The 19,932-nt window shown below is 44.4% G+C and overlaps 1 protein-coding gene across 2 annotated transcripts; it reads left to right on the top strand.

The window, feature by feature from the left end:
* Positions 1-593: 593 nt before the first annotated feature.
* Positions 594-19,421, top strand: ZNF2 (zinc finger protein 2). 2 transcript variants are annotated; one of them, XM_008956372.5, is made up of 5 exons: positions 594-1,001; positions 11,317-11,388; positions 12,613-12,739; positions 15,287-15,400; positions 16,230-19,421. In XM_008956372.5, exons 2-5 carry the CDS (start codon positions 11,356-11,358, stop codon positions 17,231-17,233), a joined length of 1,278 nt encoding a protein of 425 aa, XP_008954620.1. In that variant the 5' UTR covers positions 594-1,001; positions 11,317-11,355; the 3' UTR covers positions 17,234-19,421. The 2 variants fall into 2 exon arrangements, with proteins under 2 accessions (XP_008954620.1, XP_008954621.1); XM_008956373.6 differs by lacking the exon at positions 594-1,001 and having other exon boundaries at positions 11,342-11,388; positions 12,613-12,702.
* The last annotated feature ends 511 nt before the right edge of the window (positions 19,422-19,932 follow it).

The raw sequence follows: 19,932 nt of genomic DNA, 5'->3' as shown, positions 1-19,932 counted from the left end.
GTTTGTAACACAAAGGATAAATGCTTGAGGTGATGGATATCCCATTTGTCCTGATGAGATTATTACGTATTGCATGCCTGTGTCAAAATATCTCAGGTGGCCCATAAATGTTCACACCTACTGTGTACCCACAAAAAACTTTAAAAAAACCCAAACCACTAATAAATTAACCTGGAAAAACGTAGCTTTGTTCCTGAAGTAAGATTTTATCATATTCTTTGTAATTTTCAGTCTTCCCTGAGATGTAGCTCAGTGATTCCTAGCTTTAGCTGCACATTATAGTCACCTGCAGCTCTTTTCAAACTGTCGCTCCACAGCTGGGCCTGAGGCATCAATGTCGAAAGCTCTCCGGGTGATTCCAGCTTGCAGCCAGGGCCGTTCCAGCAACTCCAAGGCCGGCTGGTGTGCGCTGAAGCTGTCGGGAGTCGGACCAGCTGCACAGTTAATACATATGTGTCCTAGGCTCCTCTCTCCTTCCAACGCAAATATGTGTACAAACCCTGCCTGGAACCGCAGCCCTGTTCTCAGAATCAAATTCCTGAAAGTGGGCAAGCGGAAGCGGAAATAAGCCCTCTCCCAACGCCAGCTGACTCGATTTCGTCTCGGTCTTCCCCAGGGCTGGACACGAGGCACCAGGATCAGAGAGACACATTCCCTGCGGACGACGCTCCCATCGGATACTGGAGGGACGCGACACTAGAGGCAGGCAGTACTTCAGGGTGACCATAAATCTCCCAAACATCCACAACGGCTCGCTCTCCCAGCTAAGGCGACCGCGCTGCCATTTTGGATCCTGTTCAGCCACGGGAAGCCGGCGTTTGCACAGATTTTCGGACGTCATATTAAAGCGCACCGGGCGCCGAGACTTCTGGGAGATGAAGTCCTTGCGAAGGCCCCGCATTGATTGGGAGCGCAGTCGCCAGGACCCTTTGCGCAGGCGCGTTGGTTTCCCGACCTGAAGAGGCGCCGTCTTCCCGGGTCCCGAGCACTCTGTGCCGGAGGTGAGGGTTGTGGGTGTGTGTCTTCAAGGAGCGGAGTGAGCGCAGCAGCTGAGAGAGGGGACATTAGAACTTTGGGGAGGTGCTGTGGGAGCAAAACGGGGTGACACGGGCGAGGCCAGCCTGCAGAGCGTGTGTCGCGACGTCTCGGTGCGGACGGAAAGTTGTGCACCCACCCCCGTGTGTGCGTGTGTCCCGTGGGGTCTGGGCACCCATTGTATGTCGGTCCCGGACTTTAAGGTTGGAGGTTTGGAGTCTTCCTCCGCCTCTCCCGTTTCTTCTTCCCATAATGGGTGCTTAATGAACGTGGGTGGAATTGACACCAAATCTAGGATGCTGCCGCTCCGTCTTTGCCAGACAGCGCCTCAGATTGCCTCATTTAGCTCCCTGCCCTGGGCCTCCGCACGAGTGCTGGAGGGCTTCATGGAGGAGGTGGGATTTGACGTGAAAGAAAAACAACAACAACAAAACAAAAACCACGAAAGAAGCAGCTAAGCGTTAGGCAGATTTGAGCTGGAGATAGTTTTTACAGAAATGCAGGAACAGTGGTAGACAAGGTTGAAGAAAAGGTACGCTGGGAGCCAGGGCCCGGGACTCAGAGAATCAGGACAAGACTCAGTAGGCAAGGTGGCTTATATAGGTGTGATCCAGGGACTGACACGAATGAAACTATTTGGAGACAGTTATTCTAGAGGTCACATTCAGGACTAGAGAGGGGAAAGGACCAGTAGCAGAGAGCTACTTAGGAATGTATGGTAGTTTTGAAGTAAGATGTTGTGGACTTGAATTATGGTGGTGGTAGTGAAAGGGAAGGATACAGATGACACTGCAAAAGAAGAGTCAAAAGGGCCTGGTGACTAGATTTGGGAGGAAAGAGAGTGAGGTAAGAGTTTGAATTTGGGACACCTGGGAGAACAATAAAACATCTGATACAAATGTAAAGCCAGGAAGAGGCGTTGATGTGTGGAATTGCCTAAAGGAAGATAGTTTTGAGGTGATGGTGGAACGCCTGATTCAAGGTTTGCAGTCATTTGGAAATGCAGGATGAGTCTGGAAGAATGCAATACAGTTGTATTGTAAAATTACAATACAATTACAGGACATGGACATCTGTAGAGTTTGAAAATGGAGCCCTGAATGTGGATGGACTTTCTGAGGGATGGCAAAAACGAAGAAAGTACAAAGACTGAGCTATGGGCAGCATCCATGTTTCCAGGGCAAAAGTGGGGAAAAAGAGTCACAGAAAGACAGCAATTTTAGTGGTTGGAAGAAAAGCTAGTGCAGTATCATAGCAGTTACAGTAACCACTTGAATAAGCAGAAGCTTGTCCGAACAGTGAAAAGCTACAGAGAAATAGATAATATGGCCGGGCACAGTGGCTCACGCCTGTAATCCCAGCACGTTGGGAGGCTGAGGCGGGCGGATCACGAGGTCAGGAGATCGAGACCATCCTGGCTAACACGGTGAAACCCCGTCTCTACTAAAAAAATACAAAAAATTAGCCGGGCGTGGTGGCGGGCGCCTGTAGTCCCAGCTACTCGGGAGGCTGAGGCAGGAGAATGGCATGAACCCGGCAGGCGGAGCTTGCAGTGAGCCAAGATTGCGCCACTGCACTCCAGCCTGGGTGACAGAGCGAGACTCCGTCTCAAAAAAAAAAAGAAAGAAGTAGAGATAATAGGATCAGAAATGCATTGGTAGGCCAGGTGCGGTAGCTCATGCCTGTAATCCCAGCACTTTGGGAAGCCGAGGTGGGCAGATCACTTGTCGTCAGGAGTTCAAGACCAGCCTGGCCAACATGGTGAAACCCCGTCTCTACAAAAATACAAAAATTAGCAGGGCATGATGGCGGGTGCCTGTAATCCCAGCTACTTGGGAGGCTGAGGTGGGAGAATCACTTGAGCCCGAGAGGTGGAGGTTGCAGTGAGCCGAGATGATGCCATTGCTCTTCAGCCTGGGCGGCAAGAGTGAAATTCCGTCTCAAAAAAAAAAAAAAAAGTAGTTTTCAAGCATGCCATTTCAGGTGTGTGAGGGGCAAAAGCTGAAAAACAGGGACTGGAGAAGAGTAAGTGGTAACAGTGTGGAGTCAGTAGGTTATTATTCTCCAAAAAGTTTGATCATGAAAGGACAACCTAAATGAGAACTGCTTTGCTAAAAGGAGGTCATGGGATTCAGTGAAAATAGTTTCAGGTAGAGGAGGCTTGTATGTCTTTGAAGATGTTGAAAGAAAGTGCTACTGGGGTGGAAAATGCTGGAAAAAAAAAAAAAGACTGGGGGCTGGGCGCTGTGGCTCATGTCTGTAATCCCAGCACTGTGGGAGGCTGAGGCAGGCAGATCATGAGGTCAAGAGATTGAAACCATCCTGGCCAAAATGGTGAAACTCTGTCTCTACTGAAAATACAAAAATTAGCTGGGCATGGTGGCGCGCGCCTGTAGTCCCAGCTACTCAGGAGGCTGAGGCAGGAGAATCGCTTGAACCTGGGAGGCAGAGGTTGCAGTGAGCCAAGATCGTGCCATTGCACTCCAGCCTGGGCGACAGAGCCAGACTCCGTCTCAAAAAAAAAAAAAAAAAAAAAAAATACTGGGAAGTGCAGGGACAAATTCTGAGAGGAAGCAATGTGAAAAACAGTGGAACCCAGGGTATAGGACACAAAGGTAAAGTCCTGGAGACAGACATTTCTGTCTTGTTGACCTCACACATCTCGCTGCCCTAGCACATAACAGCTACTTGGTACATATTCATCGAATAGTGGGATGAGTGGATGGATTGCATTGGGCAGTAGAAAGGAAGAGAACTTTATTTGTTGAATGAACCGTATGATAAATGCTTTATATTAATGGTCTCACCATTTATAACTATGCTGTGAGTTAGGTGGTAAACAACTGTTGGCTTAAGTAACTCATCCAAGGCTTCATGGTTAATAATTCCATGCTTGTGGAATGCTTTCTACCATATAAACCTGCTTCCCTTGAAACTCATTCCTGGGAATCTTTGGTGTGGTAGAAGACAAAAGTTATGCGGAAATTGAATGGTACCCATGGAGGTTTGGAATAGCCATGTAGCTAAGATGGGAGCAGTAAAAGCTTTCTGGACGATGTCAAGGGCTCGTTTGAAGATATAGACTGAATTTAGGGGACATTTTCTCCAGTGATACTCTGAGATCCAGGGATAGGAAAAGAGAACACAGAAGTGGAGGTGGTTCTTGGCTAGCAGTAACTCCCTGTGAGTTTGGTGGATTTGAGAAGTCTTCAGTGTCAGTGAGCTTACTGAAGTGACTGCTGGTGGAGTCTAAACCTAATGGGGAGAGAAGTCTATGGATGAGGAGCACTTTGGGAATATCCACTGGTTGTTTAATAACTGGGGAGCTTATATGTTCACCACCATTTGTAATTCGTTCAATGCTCAGTTTAATTAAAGTTGTAATCTAATAAACAAAACTTTGAAAATTGTCTTTAAACATTTAACACTGAGCAGTTTCGACTGCAGTTTTGGATATGGTTTGATTTGTTCAAAAAGCTCCAGTGCTTTAGACAAACATATAGAAATACTTTGACTCCAAAGTTATTACTGCACTTACATTTAAACCTACTCTAAAATAGCAGCAACTCGGCCAGGCACAGTGGCTCATGCCTATAATCTCAGCACTTTGGGATGCCAAGGTGGGGAGATCACCTGAGGTCAGGAGTTCAAGACCTGCCCGGCCAAGATGGTGAAACCCTCTACAAAAATACAAAAATTAGCCAGGCATGGTGGCAGGCACCTATAATCCCAGCTACTCAGGAGGCTGAGGCAGGAGAATCGCTTGAACTGGGGAGGCAGAGGTTGCAGTGAGCCGAGATAATGTCATTGCACTCCAACCCGGGAGACAGAGCGATACCCTGTCTCAAAAAAAACAAAAAAATGCAACAACTCAGTGTAATTAATATTTTCAGTATGTCTACCTTCCTAGAATTATAACATTACTTATTACATTACATTAGCTTATACTAACTTTACTTAGCACATTATTCTAAATGTGTTACATGTATTACCCTATTTAAGCATCAAGATAACTGCAAGAGATATTACTTCCGTTATTCCAGTTTTGCAAACAGGCAGACTGAGACAGGTTAAGAAACTTTCCTGAGGTAGCACCGGTAGGAAGAGGCAGAGGTGGATTTTGATTTCAGGCAGTCTGTCTCCAGAGCCTGTACTCCCAATGACTACACTTTCCTGTATCTCTAAATGCTAATTTTGACTTATTTCTAGGGCCTAAGGGTAATATTTGGATACCCTCTTGTGATGGACGAATCTTAACAGACCAAAAAGGAAAAGAATACTTTTAGACAACACACGTTGCATGCTCTGGTTATCAATTGACATGTCTTTGTTTCTGTTTGTGTTTATATCTGCCTCCTCCCAGCAAGATTCAAACCCTAATCTCTCCCCGTTAGGTTGGGGGTGTTTTTTGTTTATTAGTTTTTGCTTATACTTAGCTAAACTTGTTTTTCCAATAAGTTTTTGCTTTTCACGTAGTTTTTGCAAACTGGTATTCACCCTCAAGGTAATATTCTTTTAAAATTTTGCTTGGCCAGTGTGAACCCATTGTTAAATAACCCTGAGCTGTCTGGCAACTTTTAACTCTAAGCTATAATGATTTATTTTCATGAAAAGATAGCATAGGTAACAGACCAATAGACTAGAACAGAAAATCCCCAAATATCCAAGAATATGATAGACCTGTTATAGAATAGAGTTAAATGCTACCAAACAGACCAGTAAATATCTATTGATCTGGTCTTTTGACATTTTTGAAAACTTAATTCTTCCTTATTTTTGTGTTTGATTCATAAGTCTAGCTGTAGGGAGACATATCCTAAGGGAGAAAGGATGAAGTTCTTTGGAAGCAGAGGTTGGTTCATTGTTAGTAGAGCCCATTTCTCTTTCTACTTGATACTTACGTGTGGCCCCAGTACTGATTAGTCCTCCCTGTTTGGGGTATGTAGTTCTGTATCTAGAATTACCTGGTTTATTCCCATTCCAAATTTCTTTTTACATACTTATATGAGTAGATACAAGTATCTATCCCGAGGGTACATCTATACTTTATGAATAGTCATACAATTAATAGAAAAAAGTACCTTTTTATGTAAGTAAAGTTTTAAACATTGCCTTCCTTGTATTACAACTTTTATGGCATATTTTATATTAACTTTTCTATTTTGAATATGAAACTCATAGTCCTTCAAAGTTCAAATTATTTTATTTAGCGCTAGTGATTTTTATTATTTATCTGGCCAGTGGGAGCCAGAGTCATCTGAGTTTTCTTATTCAAAGATGTGGGGTCGGCTCAAATTCTGAATGTCCAAAACTGTACTCATTGGTTTTCCCTTCAGTCCTTCTCTGTACCTTATCTCCATGAACGGCATCGTTATCCATGCCGCATTGGTAACCCGGGCGTCATCTTTGCCCTCATCACCTTCAGCCTCTTCTTCCAGCCAGTGTATTGTCTGTTTTTCTTCTTCTTCTTTTTTTTTTTTTTTTCCCCCAACTCAGAGTCTTGCTCTGTCACCCAGGCTAGAGTGCAGTGGTGTGATCTCGGCTCACTGCAACCTTTGCCTCCCGGGTTTGAGCGATTCTCCTGCCTCAGCCTCCCAAGTAGCTGGGATTACAGGTGCCCGCCACGGTGCCTGGCTAATTTTTGTATTTTTAGTAGAAACAGGGTTTCACCATCTTGGCCAGGCTGGTCTTGAACTCCTGACCTCGTGATCCACCCGCCTCGGCCTCCCAAAGTGCTGAGATTACAGGCGTGAGCCACCGCGCCCAGCCTGTCTGTTCTTAATAGCTTGACAGCAGTTTCCAACATTTCTGCTTTCACAGCTTTCATTCAGTTTGTCATCTTTCTTATTTAATTATAACACTCTCCTCAATGGTCTACTCACCTCCATTCTTTCCTTCCTGTAATCCCATCACACCACAGCCACTCAGTGTGGTGTGGCCACCTGTGTTGGGGTCCCCAGGATCACCCCAGGTTCAGGGATTCACTAGAAGGACTCAAGACTCGACCCGTAGTTGTACTTCTGGCTAAGAGTATGATGATGACCCTGCAAGGATAGGCAGCCAGATCATAAGGGGAAAAGACAAGCCGGGTAGAGGAATCCGTATATAGGCTTGCTTCTATTCTCTTTCTCCCATGTGGGTGTCACATGGAGCACACTCCTTCACCCAGCAACGAAAATGCAGCAACAAGTGTGATGTCTCTGCTCAAGGAAGCTCATTGGAGACTCAGAGCCCATGTTTTTTATTGAGGGCTAGTCACATAGCCCCCGTCTGCCTAACACATACCAAAATTCCAGACCCTCCAATAGGAGAGCACATGTTCACCATAAACGACATTGTTTGCACAAATAGTTTAGGCATAGTAGACCACCGTTATCTCTTAGGGAACTGGGGAACCCTCTCAAAATCGAAGTTTCCAGCTGCCAGCGAAGGGCCAGCATGCAAGCGGAACTTTCTAGGAATAGCAGTCTCAGGTCTGCTATAACTTTTCTGCACACCACCCTTCTTTCCTTCCTGTTATTTTTTTCTGTACACCAAAATAAGGACTTACTCTTGTTGAAAAAAATATATGAAGAATGGTAAGAAAATAAAAATAACTTATAACTCACCACTCAAATTTCATTTACATTTTAATATGTGTTTTTCCTTTTTCTATACATAATGTGCATGTACAAATATGTAATTTTAAAAGTGTGCATTCTTCAAGTGTTTTGAATTTCTTTGTGGTTTTTTTTTTTTTTTTTTTTTTTTAGATGGAGTCTCACTCTGTCACCCAGGCTGGAGTGCAGTGGCGTGAGCTCAGCTCACTGCAACCTCTGCCTTCTGGGTTCAAGCAATTCTCCTGCCTCAGCCTCCAGGGTAGCTGGCACTACAGCCACGTGCCATCATGCCTGGCTAATTTTTGTATTTTTAGTAGAGACGGGATTTCACCATGTTGGCCAAGCTGGTCTCAAACTCCTAACCTCAAGTGATCCACACGCCTCGGTCTCCCAAAGTGCTGGGATTACAGGTGTGAGCCACTGCGCCCGGCCGTTCTTTGTGGTTTTTTTTCAGTTGTTGATTTTTTTTTGTGTGTGTGAGAAACAAAGCATTACAGATAAAGCTGAAGTATCCTGGATATCCTTCCCCAGTCTTATTTCCCTTTCTTCTCAGATATGTACACATTTGGTGCTTATTGTCCCATGTGTTAATAGATTTTTGTAGGTATTATCTACCTGTTTTTAAATTTTATGTAAATATTATACAGTAAGTCATTCTATAACTTATTTTTTGCCCAGTAATTATGTTTTTGCAATTTATCTCTGTTAACATGAGATAATGTATAATATTCATATATAATGTATAATACACATATATTCATATATAATATTCATATATGAGATAATGTATATATATTCACAAATCCTTATCTGATTAATGGACATTGAAGTTGTTTGCAGTTTATCACTAGTGACCTTCTCCCCAGTGACTTGTAATGCCACCTCAGTCATACATCAGGCTTCCCTAATGTTTGGTTATGTTTTGGGATTTTCTGTTCTAGTCTATTGGTCTGTAATTGATGTGGCTATCTTTTCATGAAAATAAATCGTAGTAGCATGAAAGTTAAAACCTCCCAGGCAGACATGGTTTCAAGTTCTACCTCAGATTCTTACAAAGCCTTAATTTCCTAATCTGTAAAATAGTGCCTACCTTATTGATTTATGAGGATGGAGTTAAATTAGCCTTATAAAAAGCACTTAGCACAGTACCTGGCAAATAGAAAATACTCAATAATGCTAGTTGTTATTAAGATGATGGGTTTTTTTGTTTTGGTTTGGTTTGTTTGAGATGGAGTCTTGCTCTGTCGCCAGGCTGGAGTGCAGTGGCACGATCTTGGCTCACTGCAACCTCCGCCTCCCAGGGTCAACCAATTCTCCTGCCTCAGCCTCCCAAGTAGCTGGGACTACAGGCACACGCCACCACGCCCAGCTAATTTTTTTGTATTGTTAGTAGAGACTGGGTTTCACCATTTTGGCCAGGATGGTCTCCATCTCTTGACCTCATGATCCGCATGTCTCGGCCTCCCAAAGTGCTGGGATTACAGGCGTGAGCCACCGTGCCAGGCCAAGATGATGTTTAATAGTGTTCCATTGTATGTATGGACTGGGCCATAAATTATTTAACCAAGTCTCCAGATGTTTAAGGTATTTCAAATTTTTGCTGCCTTATTGAAAAGATTAAATGAGATAATACATATAAAGTGCTTAGGAAGTGCCCTGGAACATAGCTGTCAATAAGGGTTAGTGTTAATGATGAGTCATAAAAAGCTGTGTATATATCATATATCATTACTTATTTCCTAGTATAAATTCCTAGGAGAGAATTGCTGGGTCAAACAGTATGTTTCAAGGCCCTTGCTATAAGTCACAGTGATTTTTTAAAGCACAGATGTGATGACATGTCCACACCCAAATCCTTCAGTAATCTCCATGCCTGTGGAGAAAGGGCCATGCAAAGCTCTCCTCGATGAAACTGGCCTCTGCCTACCTCTTTTCCCTCATCTTCCCCACAGCACTGCTCACAGCCTAGACTTCTACCATTCTAAGCTAATTTTTGTTGTTAATCCTTTCCATGTAAAGACCTGCCTCCTTCTTTTTGAAAAACTTGAGGTTTTTTTCTCAAGATTTAGAATGTTCTAGCTCCTCCCACAAATGAAAACTTAGCTTAGATCCCACTCCTGTCAAGAAAGCTGCAGAGTTCCTCCTTCCATCCCTCCCTGCTGGGTTAGGTGAGCCTCTGAGGTGCTCTCATGGATTGCTGTGCATATCGCTTTGCTGCTCTTAATGCATCCTGGAGTGAAATATTATCTCATTTACTTGTTTGTTCTCTGTGCTAAGCTATAGCTTCTGGAGGACAAAGACACTATCTGACAGTTTTTCTGTGCTTGATATAAGTAGTTGGTGCTGAATAAATGCTGGTTGAATAGAAGGATGAATGAATGAGTCACAAGAAGCAGTGACCATATCCCCTTGACTGTTGGAGAATGGTCAGTGCACCACAAATATGCCTTTTCCTCCTCCTCACCAGGACCACACCATCTCCCAGCCACCATAAATCCCAGAAATGTGGGATTTAATGCTCTTGTTTTATTTTTATATTTTTTTATTTTTATAGAGACAGAGGTCTTGCTATGTTGCCCAGGCTGGTCTTGAGAACTCCTGGCCTCAAGTGATCCTTCCACCTCGGCCTTCCAAAGTGTTGGGATTACAGACATGCGCCACCGTGCCTGGTCTGTTGTTTTAATTAGACTCTTGATTGTGAAAAACTGAGACTTAGCTAATCCCAGTAAAGGGAATTAGTGATAAGATCTTGCACAGAGCCCAAGACAGTTAGAGTATTATGGCAATCTATGAATAAATAAGGATGGTTTGCATGGAAATTGGAGCCCATGGGTGGTGCTAGGTGAGGTGAGGGCTTCCCCAGGAATTAGGTCTTTGCGTCAGTGTTTCACCGCTGATGGGACTGCGCTGGGCTTCCCCCTGCCTGCCTCTGGTCCCGTGGTCTATTATGACCTTTTCTCTACCTTGTACCTCCCATGTGCCCATGGGTTCTGCTGCTGGTAACTTTGGTTCCCCGATCCTTGTGGCTACTTCAGGACGTCCTTTCATGATATCCTTTCAGCTCGTCACCCACTTGTCCTGACATTTCTTAGTTCACATTCCCAAGGAAGGATGTCACCTTTTCAAGCCAGATCACATCTCAATCTACTAGTCATGTATGCATTACCCACCTGTGGCCTAATCAGTGTGGCTCCGGGAATAAGACACAGGGTCACATGGTACAAAACCTGGCTGCCCAAGGGATGCTCCTTTAGCAAGGGCTATGAGTGGGGTATTTTTCCTTTGAAGAGACTGGATTGTCTTTGATATGTCTTGTCCATGTAGTCATTTATAAAATTGCTAATGGCTTTTGCCCAGTAATCATTCAGGGCAATATTGAATGTGAATTTTTACGTACTGTGTGAATCTTACATAGTTCTTGACTCTCAGGAATAGAACTCTGCCTCTAGCATCGTGGTAAAAACCACCACCACATTGTGGTCTAATTCACAGTTCCATGGTTGTTGGCTCTAATTCTGGGGTGGTCTGGGATTGTTCCTGGCCTTGCTTTACTTAGACCCCCTTTTGTAAGGTATTGAGGATGACATATCCCCCTGGTATGTGCTTCATGGGTCAAAAGACTATGCGACAGGACTGGTCTTTCTACTACCTTCTTTCTCACCCTCCACTTCTGCCTCATTAGGACTCTGCCCTTGTCCACAAGGAGAGCACACAGGAGAGAATGGCTGCTGTGTCTCCGACCACCAGATGCCAGGTGAGGTGGACTTTTGTGTTCCCGAAATACTCCATTCATCTCCAGAATGTAACCACTTTTCTTTCTCTATCCTGGAGCCTCTTTGAGCAGACCCAGCCAGGCAGATGAAGGACTCCACAGGGAGTATTTCTTTCCTATTTGACTTGAGGTATCCTTTAGTGACCTTTTCTTGCTGTGAGCATGTGCCCATTAGCTTGTCACCAGCCTTACAACTCCTGGAGCCTTCACTGTGAGTGATTTTGCCTAGAAGCCAATGGTAGGGTCTGATTGGAAGGTTTGGGGAATAGTGGGCTGGTTCTGGTCCTGACAGTCCCTTTGGTACATTCATGTGTGGACTGAGAGGAGGCTCCAGTGTTCCAGGGAGTGTGGGGCTAGGCTGGGGTGTGCGATACTCACTGTAGAGCACCTCTGTGGGGTGCTAAGAGCCCTGAAGAGAGTCTCCTGTGCTAGAGACTGTGTGGCTTGCTCCATTCCTGCCCGAGGGCAGAGTCTTAAATTCTGCATCCTGGCCTAGAACTTTTGCAGACACACTGGAGACTCATCTGAGGTTTTAGAACTGAAGGTAAAGAGATGCAATCTTACAGAATCACAGAGCATTAGAATGAAATGAGAGGGATCCTACAGATGATCTAATCAACACCATTATTCTAAGGATTTGTAAAAAAAAAAAAAGACAATTGGTGAAATTTGAGTAAGATTGCAGATTAGATAATAGTATAAGATCAATGCTATTTTCTCCTTTTTTTATAGTTATACTGTGATTATAACAACAGTACATCCTTGTTTTTACAAAATACACACTGAAATATTTAGGATTAAAGACACATGATGTTGACAAGTTAGTCAAGAGGCCTAACAAAAAGATAGGAGAATGTGTATCTAGAGAGAGACAGAAAAATAAAGTAAATGTGGAAAATGTTGACAGTTGAGGAAGCCAGGTGAAGGGTACACAGGAATTTTTTTGTGCTATTTTTAGAAGTCTGAAAAAAGAGTCTGATATTCAGAAGCTCAGCTGTAAGTATAGTGGTGTGAGATTCTGACCAAGAACTTCATGTCTTGGGTGATGAGGCCACTTTTCCCAAATGCTTTAAAGTTCTACTCAGTCAGAACTGTTTTTCTTTCCTCCCACCATGCGTCCTCCAGGGCTGTCATCTTTGACATTTTTGATCTGGTCCAAGTAAAGAGAAGGATTAAGAGTAAGGGAGAATGTGATTGTATTTTCAGGAATCAGTGACATTCGAAGACGTTGCCGTGGTTTTCACAGATGAAGAGTGGAGTCGTCTGGTCCCCATACAGAGGGACCTCTACAAGGAGGTGATGCTGGAGAACTATAACAGCATTGTGTCATTGGGTAAGGGGAGTCTCCATGAGGAGGTACAGTCTGTACTATGCTAATGTGGGGCTGAGAGGGCTGAGGAATTAATACCGTTCTCCTCCCCGCTGAGTTCTGAGCCACCTGAGAGATAAAGTAAGAGTCGAAAGATGTGGCATCAGAGTACAGCAACGGCGGGCTCAATACTGAACCCCAGCATTGGGCAGACATGCCTCCCCAGCCATGGGCAGTGCTGGATGACCATAGGCTCTCTCGCTCAGCAGCCTGCCCGGCAAAATTCAGGGAGGGCCAGCGAGAGCTGAGGGACAGAGCGGAATGTCTGTTAGAGGCAGGGAGCTGGCGCTCCAGAGGGGCAGGCAGAAGACGCTGAGTTCCATATGCCCAGTTCTCCCAATTCGCCAGTTAGGTAACTCAGCTCACCCAGAGGAGTGTGCGCTGGGGTAGGGGGCCATCTTGTCGGAATTCAGGGTTGTGCCTCTGAGGTCACCAGATATATGTTTGATTTTGAATATTTGTCTTAGGTACAGTCTTAGATGCTCACAGAAGACACTTTGTAATTATAGAGACTTGTGTGACAAAGAGAAAGTTAAGAGTCACTGCTGATTCTGGTGTTAGTGAAAAGTAAAGTTGGGCTCCTGGAGGTTATGAGAACCTCTCAGGAGCTTCACGAGAGGCTGAGAGAGTGCCCAGATTGAGAAACCGGCTTAAAATAAGCAGCAGATGGCAGTAAAAGGAGTCACATTGCAGATTTCCTACGAGGCAGGTCAAAAAATAAGTGCTAACACCCCCCAGATTAACTTAATCAGGCCAATTGTCTCCCAAACAGAATGGAATATTCAGGAGGCATCAAAGGAGCATTTGTTACAGGCTTTAGTAGATGGCATATTGAGGAAAATAGAACCCCTGAGGTCAGGGACAGAGAGCCACAGGGAGATGCTGGGTGTGGCCGTTTTGTCAACAGAGAATCCACAGAAAACCCGGTAGACAATCCTTGGGCCCAATAAGAAAGTGCCTCTTTCCCAAGTTGGGGCCTCAGCAAAAGGGAAGTTTAGAGCCCAAGCCTATTTCCAGGATCTATTTTTTAATATAACCAAAAATGGATAGATTTGCTTCAGGGAATTTATCCTAAGGAAATAATAGGACTAGCAGTCCATGGTGTATGCAGATGTTCATCACACTATTGTTTGTTAATAGCAAAATGTTAAAAATGGTCTAAATTTCTATCATAAGGGAATTCATTAAATAAATTATGTTATCCGTACAATGTCATATCCCGTAGCCATTACAATGGTGAGGTAGATCAGTGCTGATATAAATAAAATGGTATTTTAAATTTATTGTGTGAAAAAAAATCAGCTTTACAAATCAGCTTCATTTCATTATCCAGGTTTGGTTTTTTTTGTTTTTTTTTTTTTTGAGACAGAGTCTCACTCTGTTGCCTAGGTTGGAGTGCAGTGATGCAATCTCGGCTCACTGCAACCTCTGTCTCCAGGGTTCAAGCAATTCTCGTGCCTCAGTCTCCCAAGTAGCTGGGATTACAGCCATGGGCCACCATGCCCTGCTAATTTTTGTATTTTTAGTAGAGACAGGGTTTCACCATGTTGGCCAGGCTGGTCTCGAACTCCTGACCTCAGGTGATCCACCCATCTCGGCCTCCCAAAGTGCTGGGATTACTGGCAGGAGCCACTGTGCCCAGCCTCATTATCCAGTTTTTAACAGAATGTATTTATGGGTGTCTTTGGATATCTGAATAGAAAGAAAGAAAATACACTGTACGCAAGGTGATTTTTTCTTTTTGCTTGTATACACTTCTAATTTTCCTAGAATGCACCGGACAGACTTGTTTCAATGAAAGCACAATGCTCAAGGCAAACAAATAAACAAAAATGGGCAGTTTGGATACACTTTTTACTCAAGGTGACTTAATTTCATTCTCATCTCTCCTAAGCCAATGACCTTCATCCTACCAGTGCTAACACTGGGAACTTCCCATTCACTTCACAGGGAAGAATAAACACGTGAATCTACACGGGTTCTCTCAACCTTCTGACCTTGTGCCACTTGCTCCTTTTATAGCCTCAGTCCTGGCCTCCGTCCAGAGGTTCCTCTGCTTTGGACTCTGCGTTCTTGGCTTGTGCGTTCTGCCTTTTGCATTTTCTCTCTAAAAGACTTAGATGCTGTGGCCAGGCACAGTGGCTCATGCCTGTAATCCCAGCTCTTTGGGAGGCCACGGCAGGTGGATCACCTGAGGTCAGGAGTTCAAAACCAGCGTGGCCATGATGGCAAAGCCCCATCTCTACTAAAAATACAAAAATTAGCCAGGTGTGGTGGCACCCGCCTATAATTCCAGCTACTTGGGAGGCTGAGGCAGGAGAATCACTTGAACCTGGGAGATGGAGGTTGCAGTGAGCCGAGATCAGGCCACAGCATTCCAGCTTGGGCGACAGAGTGAGATGCTGTCTCAACAACAACAAAAAAGTCTTAGAGGCTGGGATTGAGCTTTGGGAGAGTGATATTATTTTCATCACACACAGCCACCTGCTTTGTTTCTTTCTCTTTGAGCAGGCCTTCCAGTTCCTCAACCTGATGTGATTTTCCAATTGAAGAGAGGGGACAAGCCGTGGATGGTAGATCTTCATGGGTCTGAGGAGAGAGAATGGCCAGAGAGTGTCTCTCTAGGTAACTGAGTGTGAACAAGACAGAATGGAATTTTGTTTGGCTTTTTGTTATTCGGGTGATGGGGGAAATAACAGGTATCATCTTTCTCTCAAATTCAAGTCTTCTGCTTTATTATTTATTGTATATCACTCAATAGCTTTCATTTTTTTCCCTCTACACCTTAACGTGTTATTCATCTATATTCACCAAGTGTTACTTTCTCACGTCTGTAACGTTGTGCACTCACACTTTGCTATTTCTTTTTTTTTTTTTTTGAGACAGAGTCTCACTCTGTTGCCCAGGCTGGAGTGCAATGGCGCTATCTCAGCTCACTGTAACCTCCACCTCCCAGGTTCAAGCGATTCTGCCTGCCTCAGCCTCCCAAGTAGCTGGGATTACAGGCACCCGCTACCATGCCTGGATAATTTTTGTATTTTAGTAGAGATGGGGTTTCGCCATGATGGCCATGCTGGTCTCGAACTCCTGACCTCAGGTGATCCGCCCACCTTGGCCTCCCAAAGTGCTAGGATTACAGGTGTGAGCCACCATGCCCGGCCACACTTTGCTATTGCTATTGAGTGCCATCCTGTCTATTCGGCATGCTCTCCTGATTGTCCTGGCCATGCTCCCACTGGACATTCTCCTGTTTTCTGAGGTGTCCACCATCCATTCTGTTCCCTGCCACCTTCTTCACTCCCAGGTCTTAGTCCCTCCCTGCCGTGTAAGACTATCTATGGGAGCAAGCAATGCAGTGACCATACATTACTTTCAGACTCATTGGAGCATCTCTTCTTTCTGTAATATTTCCTAGCCCAGGAAAAAAACTGCATCTGTTTTCTGTTTGTTCCAGACTGGGAAACTAAGCCTGAGATTCACGATGCTTCAGACAAAAAATCAGAAGGATCATTGAGGGAATGCCTTGGAAGGCAAAGTCCTCTGTGTCCTAAATTTGAAGTTCATACACCCAATGGCAGGATGGGAACAGAAAAGCAAAGCCCTTCAGGGGAGACTCGTAAGAAATCCCTCTCCCGGGACAAAGGCTTGCGGCGAGGGTCAGCCCTGTCCAGGGAAATTCTCACTAAAGAGAGACACCAGGAATGCAGTGACTGTGGGAAGACCTTTTTTGACCACTCATCCCTCACCCGCCATCAGAGGACTCACACTGGGGAGAAGCCCTACGACTGCCGCGAGTGTGGGAAAGCCTTCAGCCACAGGAGCAGCCTCAGCAGACATCTGATGTCACACACTGGGGAGAGCCCCTACGAGTGCAGCGTGTGCGCAAAAGCCTTCTTTGACCGCTCGTCCCTAACTGTCCATCAGCGAATTCACACTGGAGAGAAACCCTTTCAGTGCAACGAGTGTGGAAAAGCCTTTTTTGACCGTTCATCCCTTACTCGACACCAGAGAATTCACACTGGAGAAAGTCCTTATGAATGTCTTCAGTGTGGGAAAGCCTTTAGCCAGAAAAGCATTCTTACTCGCCATCAGCTAATCCACACTGGCAGGAAGCCTTATGAGTGTAACGAGTGCGGGAAAGCTTTCTATGGTGTCTCGTCTCTGAATAGACATCAGAAAGCTCATGCTGGGGACCCTCGCTATCAGTGTAACGAGTGTGGCAAAGCTTTCTTTGACCGCTCATCCCTTACACAGCATCAGAAGATCCACACTGGAGACAAGCCATATGAATGCAGCGAGTGTGGGAAAGCCTTTAGCCAGCGGTGCCGGCTCACGCGGCATCAGCGTGTCCACACGGGAGAGAAGCCCTTTGAATGCACTGTGTGTGGGAAAGTTTTCAGTTCAAAATCTTCTGTTATTCAACATCAACGGCGTTACGCCAAACAGGGAATAGACTGAGTTGGGCAAAAGCTTGGGTAGGACAAGAACTTCCATACAAATTTGAGATAGATCTCGCCTGTCTTAAAGCTGCCATTTGCTCATTCTACCCACTCTGGCTGCCGTTGTCCTGTCCTGCTTCTGCGCCAGAGTGTTTAATAAGCACTCCCTTCCTGCTGTGTTATAGAACTGTAGGGGAGGCCATGGAAATGACTCTAAAGATACAAAATTTTGAAGAGGTTTGTCAGACAATAGGATAGATGTTAGGAGGAGACACACCTCTTGTCTGAGAACCTAGGCCCCAGGTATCACTGCACTTTAAGAAACTGGAGGCTGCAACAGGAGGGAAAGGCAGAATGATATCAGAGCAGTACTATTTTTTTTTTCAGAACAGTTGTTTTGATGGCTGTTAGTCCCCCTCTCTTGGAGCATTTTATTGTTCTCTTGTGTCCCAGCTTTTAGACCTCTTACTTCTACTGCTAGTAGCTAGCACTTACTGAGCACCTGCGATGAGGTAAAGACTCAGCTAAGGGTTTTACAGGAAGTAGATTAATTGATCATGTCACCAACCATATGAAGTAGGCACTGTTACCATCTGCATCTCCAGATGAGCACCCTGAGGTTTAGAGAGATTAAATCACTTGCCCAAGGTGAACCAGCTGGTAAAAGGTGATGCCAGGTCTTGAAGACAGGTCCACCTTCAAAATCTATTCTCTTTACCATTATGCTTGATGGTTTGTTTGTTTTATAATTTATGTATATGTATTATCCTCTCAACTAGATTGTAAGCACTTGGAGGTGTGACTTACAGGTCTTTGTATCTCACACAGTGCCTTGCTAATAGGTGCTCAATAAATATTTATATGAGTGAATTACTTTTCTACTTACCAAATTCTCTCCATTCAGAACACCTCTTGGATTTGCATACTTTCTCTGAATTCACAGCCCAGCCTATACTTTTATCATCCCCAGCTCCCACTCCTGGCAGCAGTAGCTTTCTAATTCCAGTTCTTCCTGCTTTATTGAAGAGGGATGTGCTAAGCTGTGGTACAGTAACAAGCCCACAGAGAGCTATGTCTCCCTTAAAACCTGACGGGAACCACTCTGTCTTATTCTAGCCTCATTATTTGGAACATCTGGCTTCCAAAGTCACCACAAGGGCGGAAGAGAAAGCTAGAGGAATTTGTAGGATATTTTCTTAGACCCAGGCTTACATCACTTCTGTCCACATCTAATAAGCCAGAACCCAGCACCTAGAAGCTAGGAAAGTAAACAAGCACCTCGAAAGTTGGTTAATACCAAGAACCTCTCTCACAGTTATATTTTGCATACTACTGTTAAGCCAGTCTTGGCAAATGACCCCTTCCTGCCCATCACTGCCTTCCTCAAGACCTAAAATAGCTCCCTATTTAGTGAAAAATTATCTGAATATTTAAGGTCTGCCTTAACGTGATCCCCATTGCTGAACTTTACCTCCTGACTCCAAAAACTCTTCTCTTCCCTGGGCCCAGTCCTATTTTTTTTTTTTTGAGACAGAGTCTCACTCTGTCACCCAGGTTGGAGTGCAGTGGCACAATCTCCGCTCACTGCAAGCTCCGCCTCCCGGGTTCACACCATTCTCCTGCTTCAGCCTCCCGAATAGCTGGGACTACAGGTGCCCACCAACACGCCCGGCTAATTTTTTGTATTTTTAGTAGAGACGGGGTTTCACCGTGTTAGCCAGGATGGTCTCAATCTCCTGACCTCGTGATCCGCCCGCCTTGGCCTCCCAAAGTGCTGGGATTACAGACGTAAGCCACCGTGCCCGGCCGATATTTTTATTTTATTAAAGGTTAGGCACTAGATGACCTTGACTCTAGGCATCTGCATTCTCTTGATCTTTGCTTAGGGTGAAGCTCAGAAAAGGACTTGGTTCTGAAAGGCTGTCTGGAATTAGATTGTCCTCCGTGATTCCCAGTGAATTGAGATGAATTTCCTCTGGAAGTTCAAGTCAGATTCGAGAAGCTGAATTACCAAACAGACCCTCCCCAACCTACTAACAACCCTATTACTCTGTTCACCCTAGAGCAGACAAACGGCAGGGAAGACTTGATCTGTGGACTTTTGAAAGCAACTGGAGGAAAAACACGTAACAGAATCTATAGGTGTGGACAATATGTGATATTGCTAAATAATGTCAAGTAGGAAATAAAGGAGACTATTGACAAACTTTTGGCTGATGACTGTCTCTGGGAGTTCTGAATTTTTACTGCCTTGTTAAAAGTAAATTGAGGGTCAGGTATTTCTCTAATACATTCTACCATTTTCAGCAAGATGAGATTGGAACAAATTTAGGATTCCAATGGACATCTTTTTTACTCTATTATCCTTAGAAAAGATACCAATGGACTTTTGAGCACAGTAGTAATGGAGACAGAGTGGGGATATGGATTTGATAGTTTTCCCTTTGTTTCCCATTTAAATTTGGTTATCAGAGCTTTTTTTTTTTTAATGTGGATACTGTTCCACTTCCTTCTAAAAACAGGAAATGGCCATTTTACCTTTTAATTAATATCTCCCAATATGGCATGTAGTAGTGGAGACCTTAAATTTTGAGGTATTGGCTTCACCTAATGGCCATTAGTAGGATCAAACCTTGGAATTAGAAATTGATCAAATTGGAAGAATATCAGCATTCTTAAGGTATAAAGCAAAAATGACTGGATAGTGTTTGCAGGGGT

This window comes from Pan paniscus, chromosome 12 (genome assembly GCF_029289425.2).
Source record: "Pan paniscus chromosome 12, NHGRI_mPanPan1-v2.0_pri, whole genome shotgun sequence".
Classification (NCBI taxonomy): Eukaryota; Metazoa; Chordata; class Mammalia; order Primates; family Hominidae; genus Pan; species Pan paniscus.
This window is presented reverse-complemented; position numbering and strand designations above follow the sequence as displayed.

Bases quoted from the DNA above. Each gene is read 5' to 3' on its own strand.
- ZNF2 (XM_008956372.5), top strand. From the start codon at position 11,356: ATGGCTGCTGTGTCTCCGACCACCAGATGCCAG. The intron at 11,389-12,612 runs GTGAGGTGGACT...TTGTATTTTCAG, and splicing joins CTCCGACCACCAGATGCCAG to GAATCAGTGACATTCGAAGA. The intron at 15,401-16,229 runs GTAACTGAGTGT...TGTTTGTTCCAG, and splicing joins GCCAGAGAGTGTCTCTCTAG to ACTGGGAAACTAAGCCTGAG.